The following is a 21,695-nucleotide window of genomic DNA, read 5'->3' as shown; positions in this document are numbered from 1 at the left end:
GCATTTCCTATTACTGAACTTCAAAGGGTTCCTGTTCACCCATTTCTCCAGCCTGCTGAGATCCCTCTGGATGGCAGCATGACCCTCTGGTGTATCAGCCATTACTTTCACTTTGTGTCATTCGCAAACTGCGTAGTGATTGGCCTCCAGCTGCGCTTTGGTCTGCTGATCAAACCCTTTGAGCCTGCCATTTCAGACAGTTTTCAATCCTCTTCACTATCCATTTATCTAGCCCATACTTCCATGTGTCTTGTTCCTGCATGAGTATCTCTCACTCTTCCTTCATTTTTAGCAGCCGGGGAGGTTATTTGGGAATCTGAATCACTTCCTATCATTGTGTGCTATCATTACAAAGTATTCTAATTGACAGACCCTACACCAGCCCTTAAAATAGCTCAGCCATAACTTCTTCCACTCCCAAAGGAAACAACCAGTTACCATGACTGTATTCCTTTCCTCTAAATCAGTCTTTGTTCTGTTATAGAACTTTGTGCACTGGCGCTGTACTTTCCCATTTCCATTACACTTGTCCAAAAACCTGGTCAAAAGCCTTTAATAGTGTTAAATTCTATCTCCTTCCTCTTCTAAAAACTCTCTCATAAACTTTTTGAAAGATGTCTAACAAGCTAATGAAGTGTGAATAATTCCATGTGAAACTGTATTTTACAATCTTATCACCATCAATTTGTAGTTCTTCCCCCTGCCCCAACCATGGTCTGTAGATCCTTCAGTATAACATATAATATTATTTTATCACTTTTCTTATTCCCTAATGCCACAAGGAGTTTTCAGGAAGTACTAGTACTGAAACAATCAAAGCAGTAGCTTCAGTGCTGTGCCCTGGACACCAAAATCCTATTCTTCCTCATTGTATACTACTGTTAAAGAAAAGTGCATGTTAAAAAAAAAAAAGGATTGCCTGACCTGTTCTCATGGCAATGAACTCTGGTGTGCTTTAGGAAGTAGCTGCATAATCAGAAAAAATCACTCATCATTACATCAACATTACTCTCACGGAGGGGACTGGTAGAACTTCCACTGATTGCAGAGGGGACATTTGATCAGTGCAGAGTATATATCACATACGGAGACTAAAAATGAAAGTAAATGTCTTATGAAAGGTTCAGAAACAATAAGGCTGAAGCATGAGGATATTGTACATTCGAGGGTAGAAACAGAATGTTCACTCAAATTTTTTTTGCACAAAGTAAACACAGCTACAAAGACCTGCCCAAAGGATGATCTCTAGGAACAACTGTGTCAGCGAAGCAGGCATGAAGTCAACAGAGGAAAACACTTCAAGAAACTAACTATAACCATAATAATATTTGAGCAGAGCACCTCTTTCTGTTGACACAGTACAGTCTTTCTGGGCTGTGCAGATTCTGCTATATTCCTGGCTTAAGCAAATGGTGCCAGAAGCTACAAATACCTTCTACCATGTCACATGAACCTGAACACTGCCACGCTCACAGCTAAATAATAATCTGGTTATAGCCTTCCACCTAGTTGTCAGCTTTAGTCTTAGTTGTGGAATTCCTTGTGCACGGACCTGAAAGTGAATGCCATCAAAGGCTGTAGATACGGGATAGGTAGCATCTAACATAAGAGTTCTGGCCTTGCTCTATACAGAACACATGCTCCATTTCCCATTGCAGAACCAATTACTGATTTTACAGTGATTTTAGAAGAGTACAGCAGTGTTGCAATTTTCAAATTACTATAGGCAAGAAAATGGCCAGAGAAGTAGACAAAAGGACAGGCTGCCCATGATTTAGGCTGCCTGTCAGTCTGCCTGCCATCCATCTCTTCTTCGCTGCTGCCTCTTCCTTTTATTCATAACCGACATTATAGATTTACTTATCTTTCCAACCCCAACTTTAAAAGTAAGAAAGGCAAAGTGAGGGAGAAAAAAAAAATATCTCTGTTTTCCTGTAAAAAACTGCACCTGGAATGGAGAATTCTAAGCAGGCTGTCTTAAAAATAAAAGGAATTTCATCCTCATTATTCATTCCATTCTCTTTTAGTTATAAACATAATCCTTCTCCCCTTTCCATTCTATTCTTTCAGCATGGTATGTACTACCACTCATTTGATTATGTGAAATAAACAATGTGTAGAAATCTACACTGAAGTTTAATGCTCTTGAAATTTATTTCTGCAAAATATTTCCAATTGGATGGCTTCCAAAAAAGACTAGTGACTACTCCTTTTTTCAGTATCTCCCAATGCGGCTTTTAAATCTTAATGCAAATTAACACTTACTAAGCACCTGCTTATGCTAAGGCTTCAATTATATTTTATTTCATCCTGCACTGAAATAACACGGCATATACAAAGACACTTAAGCACACTGAAGTGTCAGTGGTTACCTTTTTTAAAGCACTAACCATAAGACTCAAGATTTTACTATTTACAATAGAAAATTACTTAGTTCAAAATATCAAGTTAGTTGTGAAATCAGGCAAACTAATAAGAAACAATCTGTTGTCCTTATAAAATATATACATGATGTAAATTCTGTAACATGTGTTAGTGATGTAGCAGCAGAACAGATTCCATTTTAACCTGGAGATGAAACAGAGGTGAAACCCGGAGGTAAAAGCAGAGGGCACTCAATAATGTCAGTGGCACCTCGTACAGGTAAAACCTGTATTATGTCATCTGGCAATGACAGAATACACACACACACAAAAAAAGATAAAAAAGAAAACACAAAGGAATATATATAAAGATTCACAGTTTTGATCAAAATCACTGCCACTGAAAGAGTGTCGTGAAGAGTACTTAGCAGAACTAGTTCTATTGATCCAGGTTGGGGTTTTTTTTCATTTCCTTTGTTGAGTTTAACTTTGAAACTTTAAAAAGTGCCAAAAAAAAAGACCCTGTAATAAAAAGGTAACTGAAATGTTCTTTAAATTGTCCTTGCCTCATGCAAAAATATTTAACTGGGACTACTCAGTCAGACATTCTTGACTGCTCTTGACTTGGCTTATCCGAGGCAACGGAAATTCATCAGATTTTGAGGCATTTCAAATGCACAGGCAAGTATTTATTGTATCTTTATTTGGCAATTTGCCTATTAAAAGGCCAGAGGTATACCCCCATAAACAGCAGCTACTAGGCACCTGACAGATATAAATTAATATTAGCATATTTAACATGCAATTCGCTAAAACAGGTTAACAGCAGAATCAAGGAGGGATATATTTCTCACACAGTACTACATAGCGTTATCTTCTAAGATACGTGAAATACGAAACAAAATGGGACAAGCTGTTGATTTTAGGACACTGACGCTTGGAACTGTTCCTGGGTAACTGACAGCCTTTTATCACATACAGAAAAACATGGTAAATTTGCACAGGTGGAACCACACAGGCATGGGGGGGTGGGGGGGTGGGTTTGTTTATTTGTTTTGTGGAATTAGGGAATTTATGCACACAGAGAAAACTCCCCTTTATCCAAATTCACTAAAAATCCCATGGTGTTAAGAAGAACATCTGAGGACAGTGTTTCTTAAACACCGAAAAGTATTATTTTCTTAAAAAAAAAAATTAATACTATGTGCCAAATACATTATTTACCTATCTCAGAAGCAGCCACTGTGATGTTGCACCAAGGCGTCTCCTCTCTGTCAAAGATCTTGGCAGTCTTAATGGTCCCAGTACTGGCATCAATGGTGAAATACCTATCTTCTTCTGTGTTATGATCAATGAAATACCTATGAAGAAATACAACAATAAATATACACTCATTGTAGTATGTATAATCCAAAGCATCAGAAAGCTACATGAAAATATTACTTCCAAGTTTTTAAAATCATAGACATTTTTAAAAACACCCCACAAAAGCTCTACATTATGGAGACACCTGAAGTAACATGATAGCTCATTTCTTTCATAATTTTACAAGGTTTTTTATACATAGTAAGTTTTCCACCATGAATCACAAAGCTATGAATTGCTAACAGGTGATATTTTACACAGCAGTATACAATCCTGTCAAAGGTAAGTTACACGTATAAAATCATAAGCTGGAAAAGCAGAAAAAAACCCAGAACGATATTAAGACATTATTCTTCTGCTTGTTTGCTTGTCACTGCAAACCAGTGTGCTTAGTCCTAGTACCTGTCGTGAAGCATGTCTCTCTGACATGAAGTTGATGCCATGATGACACAAGCCGTTTCGAACAGAGCCATTAGAGACTAGTAGCTAAACCAGCTGATTCCCAGAGCTGCAGGTGACACCAGCCTACAGGCAGAACTAAGCAGCCCCACTTATCTCCCTTAGCTCCCGGGCACTTTGCCTAGCGGGGACAGTAAAAGCCTTGAAATGGGTAATGGAAGCAGAGGGATGGAATACAGGAGGAGAGATTTATATGACATTTATTTCTCAAAGCTGGAGACATTTACAACAAGTTTTAACAAATGAAGCAATTACAGACCCTATCAAGCCTTCTTCATTAACTTCAGACTTGATGAAACAAATAAGGAAAAAGATTCTAAGTCTTTTATATACCATATTTGCTTTTACCTGATAATTTGTCAGCCCTGCTTTCATTCCGTGAAGTTTTTAACATATGGATGCTCTATATAGGTCAAAATGATTTATTTGTCCCATCCAATTGCTCTTATTTTTACATCACCAAAAGTGTAACTGCCAACTAATAAAAAGAGCGGTACATATAAAAGCTGTCAGGCTCAAAAAAGTTAAAAATAACTTCAGTTTTACTTCTCTCACAATCTACTTAGAAAGACTGTTTGTGGAAAGTAAAAACAAACAAGCAAACAAACTTTTCATTGAATGACTTATTGAAGTAAGATATGACATGTGAAAAAGCAAAAGAAATAAAGCACCAGAGGAGAAGGCAGCAATTTAACTGAGGCATCTTAACTGGTCAAAAGTTAAGGACACTCAGTGGAAAAGCCAGCTAGGACTTCATGACTTAGGTTAGGAGGTTGTTGGTGGTTCCTTCTTGGAGAGAACCTGAATCCGCTTCCCCCCCTCTGCAAGAAGTATTGTAGATCTGCCTTACAATATGCTATTTTGGCTTGTGGCATGCAAGTATTTCTTTTCACGCTTCTAGTATTTTCAGCAATTAAAGAACTGTAGGTCACGCGCTGGAAATTAAAGCAGCCAAAACTAGGCTAGCTCATCTTTCCTTCTGGCTTGCTCTCTGTGTTTCCATTCAACATTGTGAAGAGTGAAGCTGTTCACATATGACTGTGGCAGCTGTTGGAGAGACAGCAGACCTCAGTTCCCACCCATTTTATGTTTCCCTAGAGTAAGGATTTAACTTGTTGTTCCCTATCTGAGCTACAGTGAGAACCTACGTTCAGGTCATTAACTACCAGCACCTGAGAATACTCCATTTTAAACTACACCAGAAGTGCTCAATAAAGACACTTTGGATGTGCAAGATGGCAGCTGAAGTTGCTTCGAACAAGTAACAGATTACAACTGTCTCCATACTGAAAACAGACTGGCAAGATCTTGATTATGCAGGGGATGGGGCAACCATTTTTAAAATTTTAATTCAGGAAATATTTTTTCAGAGGACATTATTTAATCAGCATGTCCCAAATTGGACGAAAAAAGAAAAAAATCAAAACAATTATGTTGCCAGAAAAAAACAACAAAAAATTGCTGAATTTCTAAGTGTTGAATCGCAGTGGGCATGCAGGCACCCTTACAAAAGTTGGTATGCTTCTTAGTGCTCAGTAAACTAAGGAGATGAATTAAGAAAGCACTCTTGATCAACATTCATCAGTCACTGATAGTCACAAACTGAATGTTACAGCTGTCCAAGAAAAATTATGTTGCTTTAGAGGAATATTGGAATACTCCGAGGACCCATTACAAAACAAACAAACAAAAAAGGACCACACAACTATCTTGCTGGCATTATTTTATGTGCCAGTATTGGCCCAGGCTACCCACACATCTTTATTTGGGAATCAGGACCTGCATGTCAATGTCAAAGCTATTCATTTTTCCAGTCTCTGCAGGTCTCAGTCTTCCATGAAGCACAGATTTTCGGGTTCTCCAAGTGTATTTGTCATGGAAATGTTCTGAAAGATTGTGCCAATATTTGCAGAAAAGTTGTATCTGATGTGCACGACTAGCCTTACCTTTTATTAATTACAAAAACTTTGGAGACAGTGCTATCAAACTCTAAAAGTCCATAAAGTTGCCATGCTTGCCATGGAGTTATGTTGAGATTTGAACTTTTTACAGAAGATGCATGCATCAGGTGAAGAAATCTCCCCCATGCCTTAAACCTTATGCTTGACAGTGTAGGGAACCTGAGCTATGACAAAGAGTTGGAACATCTTGACTATACTGCCTATCTCTGCCTGCAATATGGCAGAAATAATGAAAGTTCGGTTGTGCTGGGCAAGATGGGGAGTGCACATATACACAAATGTGTTTTCCATGATGAACTGGAATGCTGACGGGAAGCATAGGAAGCATAATTGTCCCTCAGTTTTTCTAGGAGACCCATCACTGGTGGAGCTTACAATCAGTTATGCAATGATAAAATTTAATTCCTTCTCTCCTGAAACAGCCTTGTTTTTCTTGACTCTAGGGGTCTCCTGGTAACGATAAGAATTATTGCTAAAGAAAAAAAAAATGCTTCACTGACCGTTCTTATGGAATGTGTACTGCAAATCCAAAACAATTTATAATACAAGAGTCTTGCCCTTGCAAACATTTATTACTGCGGACATTGTCTACTTGTTATCAACATCAGGCACAATGACTGCTCTGAAAGTCAGTATTGAGCTGATCACAGAACCAAAAAAATAGGGCTATTTAGTACTTTAGATGGTAGCTTAAAAATAGACCTGATTTCAAACTGGGCTGAAATGAGAAAAAAACTTAAAGCAGTAAGAATACTCAGCTGCTTGTGTATGTGTGTGTGACTTACAGCTAATCATTACCTCCCCCTCTGAGTAAAGGACAGAATTAAAATGACAAATATTTGTCCCAAATATGAATTTTGTGTAGAATAACTGAAGTTTGATTCTGTTATGAACTGTGACTACCTAACACTTTGTTTTCATAGGCTGATAGTAAAAGATGGTCTTAGTGTTTTAAATATGAACACCTTTTTCTAAATCAGTTATTTAAATGTATTCTATAGAAGCTCAAAGTTCTCAGTTTAAAGAACTTAGTACTGGATGAATAATTTCAGTTGTATTTTCTGTGTCACTAATGGAAATAAAGTGATCCTAAGGTAACTTATTTTACTAACCCTTTTAATTCCAGTAACAGTAGAATAATGAAAAAAGTTTCTAATTTACCCACAGTAGCATTTCCCCTTTGTGTGCATACAGTCACAGACACTGAAACATTTGCAGCTTGACACATGTCTCTTGATTGTGAATAAGTGTGGCCCTTTCTTATGCATTCCCGTTACAATGTTCAGTTCTCCTCCATTACTCCAGATCCTTTCTTACAATTGCTTTGTGCATCATATCCAAAGCAGCCATTTGCACTGCTGTGCTTTCCAACCTCCATGAATGTCTCAGTAAAACAAATTGCAGAAGATACTCCCACACAATAGAAGAACAAGGAACCCTAGTCCAAAGGACTGATCACAAGAGCTCTAAAAATATTTTGTACAAGAACCTCCCTTGGTAGAGCCACCCATTTCTGTCACATGTAAGAGCCACTCAATTAGAACAAGTTTCACTGTATTTAAAAAGTCCTTAACATTTTAGGCCTTTATAAGTATTAGCCACTGATTTATCAACATGTTGAGAATAGAGACCAGGTACATGCATGAATATAGCATATTCCAGAGCCAATGATGGTTTCCTTAGGCATCTACATTTATTTCACCTAGTAAAAAACTTACTTTCAGCTAGATAACAGTGGCAACAAAGATAGTCATACCCTTCCCCTCCTACCCTTCCTTCCACCTCTGTTGAGCTGTTTTTCAATGCTTTTTCTAGACCGCAAAAAGCTATAGTGCAAGTTTTGAATTTCAGAGTTAGTTCAAAAGTGAATTTTCACCTTAATTCAGTTGACTGTTTCTTCTCAGAATGCATTCATTTACAAATGAATTCATAATATTCATTGCAGACATTAGTTTACTTTTACTCATGACAATGCGGTGTGAATTAGCATACTTTTAATCATTGAATCAGCACATCTGAGTTGCATAGCGGATGTTAATAAAGAGACTTAATAACAAGACATGCCTAGATAAACAGCTCTCCATGAACTGTTTGTGTCCAAACCAGCAACAGAAACCAATCTTAAAGAAACTTCATTAAAAAGGATCATGAATATAGAAAACCTATTAGTTACACTACCTGAAGAGAATACGAAGGAAATTAAATACCAAAACTCGATCCTGAAAGCAGTGGGAAGTGCAACATGTACCACCTTTTTTATTAGGCAGAGTCACTCAACAGAAGGGCATCTCCAATTACCACCCATGTCATTATTCCAGCTTCTGACCTGTGGTGGTTTGACCTTGGCTGGACACCAGGTGCCCACCAAGCTGCTCTATCACTCCTTTCCTCAGAAAAATGGCAGGGGGGGAAAATAAGATGGAAAAACTTGTGGGTCAGGATAAAAGCAATTTAATAAACAAAAGCAAAGGTTGCACGTGGAAGCAAAGGAAAACAAAAAATGTTACTCTCTATTCCCCATCAGCAGGCAATGTCCGGCCACTTCCCAGGAAGCAGGGCTTCAGTACACATAGCAGTTGCCCCAGAAGACAAACATCGTAAGTAACAAATATCCCTCCTTCCTCCTCCTTTCTCTTAGCTTTTGTTGCTGAGCAGACATCATATGATATGGAATATCCCTTTGGTCAGTTTGGAGCAGTTGTCCTGGCTTGTCCCCTCCCAAGATCCTGCCCACCCCCAGCCAACTGGTGAGGTGAGGAATGTCAGACAGACAGCCCCGATGCTCTGGGAGCACTGCTCAGCAGCAGCCAAAGCGCTAGCCACTATCAAGACCACTCTAGCTACCAAGACAAAGCACAGCACTCTGAGGGCTGCTATGGGGTAATTAACTCAGTCTCAGCCAGCCGCAACACAGGACCAAAGCGAGCCCCTGGCTCCTGTGACATCATCCCTTGCTTCCAGTCTTTAGTGAAGCAGTGGTTCAGTGGTGACAGATATTCCCACCATTTTTATTGAAAACTAAAAGCATTTGCAGGAATTAGGAAACAGAAAAATATATATATGCGAGATGGGTCTTAGGCAGAAGGGCACTCCTGGCATATAAACCAGTTTGCAGTATTAAAGTAGTCAGGCTCTATTAATACAGAGGCTGCTTAAAAAGGGAGAAGGTTTAAAAGCTTAAAATGGAGTTTAGGGACATTAATGATTTCCAAAACTTTTAGGAGGGCTTCTGAAGCTAAAACGCATAAGCATTTTCAGAATGCCTCTCCCTAAATTATTCAGTCTTAAGATATTATTAACATCAGTTTGTCACTTGAGAGACACGTGGCATAGTCTGTTACTATTCCAGTATGTCTTTCTCCACTATTGTGTTTTAAGAGGGAGACGTGAGTTTGAGTTTTTAAATAGTTTTAAGCTTTTAACTTGTGGTTTTGTTTGTTTTTAATCAAGTCTTTAGCTTATCCTTTCATTATGCTATTTCTTTTTATTACCCTATTTACCAACTATAAACAAAAACTCTTTTAGAAATTTCCACCCTGCCACAAACCTGTCATTGCTAATAAACTTACGATGATATAAACTTAATGAACTTAAGGCAATGAACAAAAGAAGCCTGAGCAGCAGGTCAAGGGAAGTGATTCCCCCCCTCTATTTTGTTCTTGTGAGGCCCCACCTGGAGCACTGTGTTCAGCCCTGGGGCCCCCAACATAAGAAGGCCACGGACCTGTTGGATCAAGTCCAGAGTAAGGCCACAAAGATGATCAGAGGGCTGGAGCACCTCTCCTATGAAGACAGGCTGAGAGAGTTGGGGGTTTTCAGCCTGGAGAAGAGAAGGCTCTGGGGAGACCTCATAGTGGCCTTCTAGCACCACAAGGGAGCCTACAAGAAAGGTGGGCACAGACTTTTTAGTAGGGCCTGTAGTGACAAGACAAGGGGTAATAGTTTTAAATTAAAAGAGGGTAGATTTAGATTAGATATTAGGAAGAAATTCTTTACTGTGAGGGTGGTGAGGCACCAGAACAGGCTGCCCAGAGAAGCTGTGGTTGCCCCATCCCTGGAAGCATTCAGGTCAGGCTGGACGGGGCTTTGAGCAACCTGGTGTGGTGGAAGGTGTCCCGGCCCATGGCAGCGGGGGTGGAACTACATGATCTTTAAGGTCTCTTCCAATTCAAACCATTCTGTGATTCTATGAACTTCCAAAGCCACATTTCAGCCAGATGTGGATTCACAGGTCACAGTACTTCTTTGGGCTTTTCTACTGAGACATAGGTAAATAGCCAGCTCTCTAATAACATGTGAAACCGATTACAAAGCAGCACTTAAAGAAGGTCATGGGAAGAGGATAGATTCTCCGTCAAACCAATTGCACACACCACCTAAAGACCTACCAATTAGAAATCAAATGCCATTATAGGGAAATCTGTTAATAATAAACAATAATTAAAATAATAATAATATTAATATTAATAAATAAATAGTTAAAATTTAAGCAAATGAACTTTCTCAGAAACAAATGCTCAGACTGAAACTATAGAGACAATTTTTTCTTAAAATAAAAACAAACAAACAAAAGAAACTTAGAAAAAGAAGCGTAAGCAACAGCTGCACAGGGTGAGGGAGAGTGGTATACCAGGACGAACAGTGAGAGAACTGACCAGCTGCAGCTCTGGTTTGGCCAGCTGGAGTGCAACAAGACATGGCCCATGGTGGGACATAGTTCTGGTGCGTGCCTTTTATCTTCTCTCTGCCTCCTGGCAGCAGCACTCCTCATGAGCTGGGGAACAAGCAGAATCCCCTTGATGCTGAATGAAGCAGTGGGGTGACATTTCGTTGTCATGACTGTCTTGCACTACACTATCTCCCTTCCAGGATCAATCCGTTTCTCCGTAGTTCAAACAAACTTCTCCTGGAGAGTTAAGCAATTGTGATGTGTGAGTCAGAAGCTGGCTGCCAGTACAGCAGGTAACCAGTTTTCTCCCTGCAGCATGTCTGGTAGATTAAGGAGACATTAGATGTTCCAGAGCTCCTCAGCAGAAGGCTACGACTGAGAGCTACAGCCTTTAACTGTGCTTTCCAGTTGTGAAAATGTAATACATTTAAAGACAGCTTAGAGAATGTAATCTCTCTGTTTACCATTCCTTCGGGTTTTTTTCAGACAGGCATAGCATAACTTGAGAAAAATACCGTTCCTCTTGGAGCATTTGCAGTAACTCGGTTTGATACGCTGTTCCCACTGGGTTAGCTGGGGTGCTGGCTGCCATCTGAGATCCATCAGCTGACCAGCAGTACCTTGTTGTCTCCCATATGGGACTCCTGGTTCACCTCATACCAAAATCTCAGCTCAGCAAAGTGGTAGCCTCTCCTCTCCTTGTCCTAGAAATGTGAGGTGGCGGATGCCGAGAGGCATGGGGAAATTGCAAGCACTGAGCTGCTGCCTCCCAGCAAAGCCTGGGAGAGGTAGCCACTACTGGTTTGCATTGCATGCAGAGGTTGGCTTCCTGATCCTGTTCTCATTCCCATCCCTTATGCATTGCTAGCACACTGCTCACCTTGGACACTGGAAAATGGACATGCTGTTTGTTTGAAGGAAATGAGCCATTTATGTACACCCATCTTTTCTAGCTGACAATTTCTGTCTGCATGTTTTAACTACTGATCATCTTTTCTAGCTGATTCTGCCAGTAATGTAGGTTAAGAACAGCCCACATCCTTAGAGACGTAATTCAGAAGTGAAAGCAAGATAAAGGTTTGTCTTCTTTTCCTGACTGCAACTGCCCAAATGCATTTCACGTAGATGTGTTGATGGCTGAACTGTTATACTGAAGTTACCTTTTATTTGGAGAGATTAACTTCAGATTCCAATGCTGCTAAGAAATAAAGGTGCAGTAAGTGTTACAAGAGAATAATTTTTTGTTCCTAAAAGTTTTACTAGCTAAAGAATAGTATTCTACTTACATATTCTTTTTTTTCCCCCTCCTTCTACTAAAGACTAAACCAAATAAAACCAAAATTGATAGATGTAGGCCTATTTACTGGAGTTGAATGTCCCTATCAGAAGACCACATTACAGAGATGTTCAGATATGAAGACTGACTCTAAAAACACAAAAGATTTTTAAATACTGAAGGCATTCTGAAACCTGTGGAAATTATAGAAACATAAAGATGATGTCCTGGCATGAAAAATCAGGCTCTCAGAGTCACCACACAAAGATGATCTGTCAGCGTTTTATCTCACAGCTGTAAGTGAGGGATGGAGGTGGTTCTGGTTTCTGTGAGATTTTGACCACCATCCCGAGCTGGATGCTTCCTAGTCAGAACAGCTGTCAGAACAGCTTACCAGTTCCTGCAGAGAGAGGGATGGACATTTTTGTATGTGGGAGGTCTGGGCCACATTGCTTGACAAGAATCAAAAATAATTTGAGGCCTCAAGGAGAAAAATCTGCAACAGGTCTCTCACCTCAACACTACCAAGAAAGGTTTTAAAATGGTTCCTCCCTGTGAAGACAGAGCATCAGAGAAGAAATTGGAGAAAAACTCCCCTCTGTCTTTAGCCATTCAAACTAGAGCATTCTTTTTCTGTTCTGATTTAATGACAATGTTAGAGAAGAAGGATACTGGAGGAATACAGAAAGCAAATGAATGAAGGAGGTGAGATGGAGGAGGAAGACAGAGCCCCTGTCTGCTAACTAACTGTGAGCCACTCCCATACCCTGGGAAGATATTAGCCTGTCTCTGTAGGTGTTGATCACAGGATTATGACACTATCATGCTTCCAGGGTCTGAGCAGAGTGGAGGACAGATATCTGCCTTTGCCTCCACAAGCACAGGACTGGCAGGATCTGGGAGGGGATGTTCCTCCATTGGGGATGTGAGGGAGGGACAGTCACTCTATATGATGGCACCCATCTCAGTAGGCTGCTGTAAGTACACCTAACAGCATCCTGTGCACAGGACAGGAGAAAAAAAAATTGACCTTATTTCACTTATATGACATTCAAAGAGCAAGTAAGACAAATGAACACAACTAAGTGAAAAGGCTTTTAGGTTTTTCAGCAAGGAAAATAAATTATCCTCTCTCCCTACTGACGGGGGGGGGGGGGGGGGGGGGGGAGTGGTGTAGTAACTGATACTGATCTCAGAGAACAGGAAGAAAAGAAAATATTTAAAAATACAATTTGCATTATACCCCCCCACCCCCCACCGCTCTCTCCTGCACCTCCCTTCAGTTAATACACCGATACTGTGTGACCAAAATTTGAGTGACTGAGTTTGAATCAAAAGTTAGGTCTTATTCTACCTCTAGTAAATACAAACTTCACATCAGAAAAATAGACTATAACCAGAATCCTCCATGACATGTTATGTCTTTAAGGTTCTCAGAAATAATAATAGGAATACATGAAACTTCATGGGTATGTTCTTTCATCTACATATGAACATGCCTCTTAAAATACCATTTACTGAAAATTAACATGACTTTCTAATGGCTGATGCCAGAAAATCTATACCTGTCTTTTACTACCAATGCAGCAAAAGTTAAAATAAGTTCCTTTGCCTGATGCAGGAGTCAAAGAACAATTTCTTACACCACATTAATTGTTATAATCCTATGTACTTGTCATTCATGAATTGTTCAGTATTCTAGCTGAAAGAAAGGAAGAGAAGGATGTCAATTTAAATCAAACCAGGGTAAGGCAACTCTGAATTCATTATAGCTTCTAGATACAAGGTATGGTGTTGGAAAGCATATTTTTGTACTCATTAGTGCATACATGTATCATAACCATTATGATACATTGCCCATTATAAGGCAATACCATAAAACCATTAGAAAAGTGAGAAGCCAGAAACAGCATTGAGATTGTACTTGTATTCTTCACTAACAGCACAAAATTAAAAGTCTGATATTCACACACACACAAGCACTTTTTCTGACTCTTGGTTATTTTTGTGGCTATTCCGTTTTTATTGTTTTGTTGTTGGTTGGCTGGTTCTGCCTTTCCAGAAGTAAAACTATTATTTTCTATAAAAGATAACTGTGTGCACCTTTATGTTTCGTATTTATTTCTTCTGTGTGTCACTGCTTTTTGAGCAGTGGTGTCTAGAGCACAATGAAGAAAGAAGTTAATTTTCTAATGACATCAGGAAGGCACTAAGACTACTTCAGTTTCCTATAGCTAATCAATTTCCTAGTGAATAAAATCCATTACAGTAAAGTAGATTACAGACTGGTTAGGGTCCAACATAAAAACATTTTGAATTCCAATGTATTAATATAACAAAACCTAATCAACCTTCCAAGGATCCCACAAAACATAAGTTTATTTTTAACCATGCCATGATACACGTCATTCTGAAAAGGGAAGGTGTTTATATTTCATATCGTTTGACACTACGATCACACGCAGAGTTCTGATCAGTATCCATGCCCTGTTTGCCATAAGTCTTCTGTTAAACAGCTGGGAAGAAACCATTCCTGCCAAGAAATGCAAACAACCTAAGTCAAACATAATAAATGGGAGTAAGAAATAAGCAAAGGGGACAGAGGCCCTATCATTAGTGCTCAGAACAGTTATTTGCCTCCTGTACCACTGCATGACAAAGATTGCACAGCAGCAGCAAAAGGAGTAAGTTGACGTTACAGTACTTCTGTAACAGCATGACTGACTTGTCTAAAACTACTCTTACCAGGCTATAGTATTAACAAATACTTTCAGTTCCTCACAGGACAGGATCAAACTGGGATCAAGTTAATATAAGCGAACTTGCCCATGTCATGCAACTGTTTTCACTATTATAGTGAATTTATTATAGTTATAATTCAGAGCTTCAGAAAGCATCATGGTCTTAAAACTGTTCGCTCTTTTCTGAATCACGAACTCAGAGGAGGCTTGGTGAACAGCAGCAACATTATTTTTTCTGAAAACCACTTCACTGAAAACATACCAGATGCAGCCAGAAAGCTGCAAGGATCATCGCAAGTACGTGTTGTGGCTAGAAGGAGTCACCACCCAAGAAGCACCTACAGGAAGATGGCAGTTTCAACAGGCACTAACTGCTGCCCTGAGGCAGTACTAGCAGCCTAGGGCTGCACCCAATGCACACATACAACTTCCAAATTAAAGCCTCTTTTCACCCCCTAATCTCCACAGAAGTCTTCTCTGTGTGGGTTCAGGAAGCAAAAAAGGTTTATAAGTAAGTATGGAGAGATTTAAATTTAATAATATTCTAAGGTAAAATTATAATTTGAGCACGTAATAGTCACGCTTTCTTTCGTATTCTACGGGACTTAAGCCTGACCTTTTCAAGCAACAAAAGATTATGGTATGCAAGCAGACTACTTGACACAATGCAATGAAAGAGGATTAGTTTCTCAAAAATATTCCAACAAGGCAGTAATCCCTGCAAATGAGTTACAATTTGGGATGTTTTCTGTTGATTTAGAACACAGTTTTTCAAGTGTCTTTAAATTACTTCAAAAACCTTTAAAATAATAAATGCTGAAGTTTTAATGTCTTTGAGTTTTAAGCTTTCTACGATTATTTTTGCTTTTATTTCAATAGAATAATAATAGTTTATTTCAAAACATAGCATTTTTTAAATTTTTCCACGAAAATGCATTTCTATTTACTTGGAAAAAAAAAATCCACTTAAAAAGAAAAACCATTTAAACCAGTCCAAATCACCAACCAGATAATGTTTGAATGAAAGAAGTCTGTAATAGTTCCATTTGTTATCACAGAGGTTCTTTTGCTGGGGTTGGAAGAGTAAAATAGTAGTACAAGCACCGGCACAAAATCAGTGCCCTCTGAAGACTGCTCAGATCAGGAACAAGCTGAAATTTCACTGTGATGAAATTGCAGTGAGGAAATAAGGACAAAAAAAGCCTTCACTTCCCTCTCTACTGATAACAATAGAGGTTGTTATTTATTTTTGGGTTTAGCTCAACTTTTTTTTTTAAAAAAAATATTTTCCCTCATCATTTTTAATTACTGTAACTATTCCTCTATTATTCTGGTTATAAGAATTATTGTTGCCACCAAAGTAAACTGTTACTTAACTGGGCAGTGTAGAAAGCACAGTACTGTATCTCTTTTAGCAACGAGGCAGCAAAGAGGTGATATGGTTGCAACTGTGTATGCCTAATGCTTTATCAATCTCATACACAGCAAAAAGCATCCTCATAAAGTGGAAAGGATGCACAGGTGGATTAGGAAAAAACTTAAGCAAATCACTGCTCTGTAGCTTGTCCTGTAGACTTGTAGCATTTGGAGATGTGTCTGAGCCATTTGGCTGAGGAACCATTACTCCCCTGCTCCACACAGATCAGCCGTGCGAGTCCTACCTGCAGCTATCTTGTCTGTGTGATCTGTGCTTTCTGAGAAAGTTACACTGACTCTTGCTGGTTTTATTGTTACGGTCACTATTTTTATTTTCAATGAACTAGGAATTCTGTGGAAACGAAGGATAGGCATGATCTCATTACCCTCAGACTATCTTTCAGACTCACCAGGGTTTCAGATGAACAGTGGAGGCATTTCTTGCAGACCAGCAAAGAAGGACATAAGTGCAGTGTTTCTGAGAAAAACCGCCTCCCCCGAGCCGTGAGCAGAGCGCAGAGCAGGACTCTGCCTTTGGCAGAGCAGCAGCTCAGCCCGGGTTGTTTCCCAGGTTGTGGGCAGTTTCCAACCCATAATTTCCGACCCATAGTTTCCCCAGCCACAGGCAAATCTTAACACAAAGCCCTTCTTCACTGTCTCATTGTTTGTGTGCTAAGTGAGGTGAGGGGAAGGGGGTTAAAGCTGCCTGTTCCCAGGGCAGCCCTTCTCCTCCTGCAGGAGGAAGCTCCAGGAGAACCTGAGGGCACACCAGCCCGGCTTGGTGCCTCTTCACGGTTCCATGCACCAAGGTGTTAGTCCAGGCCTTAGAGGATCAGCGTCTTCATAAAAAAGCCCGCACGCTCACAAACGACATTCACTGCCAGCTCCACCGAGGTGATAAAGCCTGGCTAGAGAGCGGACCCGCTCCCAATATAACAATACACCAAGGATAGCTCAGCTGCTACTGCCCTTGCCGAGCCCCTCCAACATGTAACTGAAGGCTGGCTCCTTTCAGAGCTTCACAATTTAGTAAGTTCTGCTCCCACTTTATTTTTTTCCACATTGAAAGAGAGCAAGATAGAAGGAACAATGTCAAAAGAAGCTTCAAGGGGTGGGCGGGGGGCGGGGGACGACAGGATAGACAAAGGTAAGGACAATTTTTCTCTTCAACTATTTGAATAAAGTACATATTTAACATTCTGCCCTCAATCGCTGGTTACAAATTCGTGTTTGGGGGGGAAAAAAAAAAAAAAAGGGCAATACAAAAAGTAAAATATTTGGAAATATTTTTCTTTCTAATCCCTCTTTCTCCAAATGACTGCCTGTTTCTATTTCTGCCTTCCAAGTCTTCTACAAACTGCTGCTGCTTCCTTTTTATGATGGTTGTCTTACCCTCTTCTGGACACAACTCTTAGGACCACAGCCAGTTGAATGGAGAAATTAGTAAAATCTGTACTTGCCCTTCCTACTCCCAAACTACCATGACAGCTAACCTGTCTGACTGTTGTTTTTTCAGAATTATAGTTTAAAAATACAGGTACTTGGCAGTTATTTTTAGTGAAATTTTCTTATTTATGTTACAATTTAGACACAAATACCATAGTGGCAATTTTTCAAAGGATACAACTTGTCACTAAGAAATTGTATATATTGATCGTCTGACACTAAACATTTTGAGTCTTAAGACTATTAGCACAAGAGAACCATAAAAACCTGATACTTTCACTGTTCTGAAAAAAGTTGTTTCATCATACCAAGACTATTACATACCCAGCAGATATCAACTCAGTAAAGAGACTGAAAATGCCCAATTAGCTTAAGAAAAACTGTTTTCCAACTATATACTCATATGATTTCTACAAAGGTTACACCATTATGTCATAAAAAGGAATAGCATCAAATATGTTTCCATGAATAATTTATTTTTGGAAAAAAATTAAATCCACTACCACCTTCAAGACAAATATTCATGTATTGTTCTACAAAATTATCACACTGCATGTCAGTTTAGAAAGCAACTCATCCCACAAATGAAGCCAGTAAAAAATGTCATTGGATCCTATAATAGCCAAAAACATGTAATTGAAAACTTTACCCAAAACCAGCAGTGAATTCAAACTCTAATTCCAGAGTGTTCAAAGTTAAAACTAAATGCTTTTATGTTTATAATAAGTCAAATTAACATCAATATATATATTTATGGCATCAGTGCTTTTCCAGGCTTGCTGTTGGGGGGTATTTCCAGCTTCATTTCTGTCCTTAGTTCAGACCATGACCTGTTTCCAAGCCAGTTCTGTTATTATAAGAAGTATTCTGGCCAAAGCAGCAACACAGAAATCTTCCTTTCTTTTATGTTCTTTTTCTTTTTAACAAGAACATTTTAGTTTAGAATTCCATTAAAAAGACTACGAAAGTATTTCCTTCCTGGTATGTCACATATTCATTTAATTTTCAAATGATGTATGTGATCTTCAAGTCCTTGCTTCTCAGTACTTCGCTTTGCCCTAGTTTTTGTAATTGGAAATGATATGACATACCCTTAGCAACATCAGTGGGGTACATTATTACACCCATTCTATTCTTTTGATACCCCACTAAAACTGAAGCATATTACAAAATAATGGCTTCCTCCTCAAACACAATTTTGCAAAAATTGTACTGTCTGCCTGTGAGGAAAGGCATACCTAATCCAGTTCCTGTCCTGCAGAAGCACCTGGACAGCTACAGTGTGGCAAGCGTGCAGAGGGCCAGAACAATACTAGCATGCCAGGGGGAAAACAGCATTATGATCCTGAATAGATTTACAACTAGTAGCAGGATGCTGACTGGCAGCAGGCCAGTGAAATGCACCATTTTATATCATGTGGTAGCACACCGGCCTTGTTCTATGAGCCGTTTGGAGGTGCTGTTACAGAACTAATGCACACAGACCTTTGCTCAGAGGCTAGATGACAATTTTAGTGTAAACCAACAAAAGGTCAAAGATTATATTATTAAATCAAATCCATACAGAGTGATAATGACACTGTTCTGACATGTGTTTCCCTTTAGGTACTAAAATAAAAGACATAGTTTCATATATCCCTGATGTCATTAATCCTTTAGCTACTGGAATTCAATCTCATATAATATGGATTTACTATACCTCACTAAACTGTTGGCAGTGTCAGGATCTTGTGCTGTTACTGTGCCAACAGCAGTCCCAATCTTCGCGTTTTCATAAACTTCCATGACATAGGAAGGCATAGTGAAGAGCGGAGGTTCATCCACATCGCCAACAATGACCTTCAGCATTGTTACATCTTTGAACGGTCCCAAGTGTGAAAAGCGGAAATCAAGGTGAGTATTTGCTCCTTCTATATTAAGTGTATATGATTTCTTTTTTTCATAGTTGAGCGGCTGTTGGCAGAAAAAAAGATTTATCAGTGCCATTCTGTGCTTCAGTTTAGCCTGTTAGCAACCTACCTGCATCTTCTCCATTTAACTTAAACCACATTTCCTCGTGTTACTGGAGAGGGACAATATTCTGTGACATTCTGGCAGCAACTGTCACACCTTGTAAGTAGAAGGATATACATGAAGCAGGATGGATTCAGGTGTTCTCTACAACAGAACTATGGGCAAGGTACCAGTTTTGGAAGAACTTGGGGTTTAGAGTGAGCCTTAGATTCCTCTTCCGTGATACTATTAAGTCTCTGGGTTTTGTCACCTTTGGTCAATGATAAATACTGAAAAAGGTAGAGACTGATGTATCCCAAATTAAATTAACTTCCTAACTTCAATTAACATGTTTAATAGACAGTGATAAGGACACTAAAATTCTTTTGGGCATCTCTTCTCTTAAATTGAAAAAAGCAACTCCTTGCAGGAATACAGTTATCATTAAGAGACAGGAACTTAAATGTGTAGGAATAGCCTAAACACGTGCTTCTGTGCTTTTCTAATCAGAAAGGGTGCATCCCTAAATTCTAGACCACTTTCTTTTCAATTCTTCACCAGCAATGAGAAAGACAACTCTTCAGCCTGTCTTACCACGTACTGCTGTGCTGTACATGGATTATACCATCACAAATGGGAAGAAAGACTGCAGCTGGGGACGTGCCTTCTACAGGGACTAAAGTTTGAATAAAACACAACAGAAGGCACATCCCCAGCTGTACATCCACCAGAAATGCCACTGCCACTTTAACACTGCCCTGTTATTTAAACCAATGGATTCCTACTAGGAACCCTACCTCTCCACCAGGAAGGAAGAAGCTGGGGGTCTCACTCATGTATCACACAGCATGGATATGTTCTTTCTTAGCAGTCCCATTTCTAGCTTGCTATTTACACGTGAAAATTTCATCTCCCCAATTTGGCTGATTTTCAGATTATTGTGAACTAATTTTACTGACTTGATATGTTAATTTAACACTACATTAGCATGCTTTTACACTGTCTTATGCAAGGTAGATCAACATGACACACCCAACTCTCAACTCTTTCACTGTCATATAGTTATGCAGTAGAGGGGACTAAAAGGATATTTACCTTAAAAGTATGCAAGTAATGAAGTACCTTTAGCAGATACAGAATTAAGCAATGTTTTTACTGGGACCCATGTTTACAGGACCACAACTATTTTAAGTTGTTTTCTTCAGTCTCACTAAAGTAACTGACTACTTTTCATAGAGAGCCCATTGAGACTTTCATGGGAGAAGTTATTATTTTTTTAATATATTGTCTGTTCCAATTACTGAAAAAGCTTTTTAAAAAAACAGTTTAATTCCAGGCAGTCATAGGACAGATTTCATGTTTCAGATTGCTATCTTTTAAAAATGCTTCTACATTGCGGAAAAGCACTCATTCTTGATGAGAGACACCTCAATACTTACTGAGTTACAAATTTCTGGCTTCAGCCAATTTATAAAGACAGAGAGGTAGATTAATATTTATTATCATACTGAACAAAGCAGATAGTTTGTACATATATATATATACACACACACACACCAGTTTCAGAACAGAAGCATAACACTAAAAGAAGTTGCATACATGTGGAGTTCTTTTTTAGAATACAAATTACTATGATATTATGGCATGGCAGAATTGCACTAAGACCAGTATTGTTCTGTGCGGACCTGACAGCCTGCCTGAACAGAACTCGGTACAAGTATTCAAGCCTTCAATCAAGGCTAAACTTGATTGTTTAATACTAAGGTATTTCCTACCACCCCAAAGAGTAGAAAAGTGGTACTGAAGGCAAGAAATATGAGGAACTCAATGTGTGATTTTTCAATGTCAGTATGTGTTTTGTAGATAAATTCTACAGTAAATTTGGCTATGATGTATAAGAAAAATAGTTGGTCAGGACTTATATATGTTATGTGTTTCTTTGATTTCTCCTCTGTATATTGAAGGACAATTAATTCATTCTCTTAACCCTAACAGTATGCGACTTGT

General features: G+C 39.0%; 1 protein-coding gene across 7 annotated transcripts in view; it reads right to left on the bottom strand.

The window, feature by feature from the left end:
* CDH18 (cadherin 18) overlaps positions 1–21,695 on the bottom strand; it is a 378,826-nt gene that overhangs the window by 37,823 nt on the left and 319,308 nt on the right. For all 7 annotated transcript variants that reach the window (XM_037381369.1, XM_037381368.1, XM_037381373.1 and 4 more), the window contains 2 exons: positions 19,396–19,649; positions 3,588–3,724 (listed from right to left, as the gene is read on the bottom strand). In XM_037381369.1, the coding sequence (XP_037237266.1) occupies positions 3,588–3,724; positions 19,396–19,649 (391 nt within the window). The remainder of the gene's footprint in view (positions 1–3,587; positions 3,725–19,395; positions 19,650–21,695) is intronic.

This window comes from Falco rusticolus, chromosome 3 (genome assembly GCF_015220075.1).
Source record: "Falco rusticolus isolate bFalRus1 chromosome 3, bFalRus1.pri, whole genome shotgun sequence".
Classification (NCBI taxonomy): domain Eukaryota; kingdom Metazoa; phylum Chordata; class Aves; order Falconiformes; family Falconidae; genus Falco; species Falco rusticolus.
The sequence above is the reverse complement of the archived record's forward strand: the minus strand, read 5'-3'. Positions and strand labels throughout refer to the sequence as shown.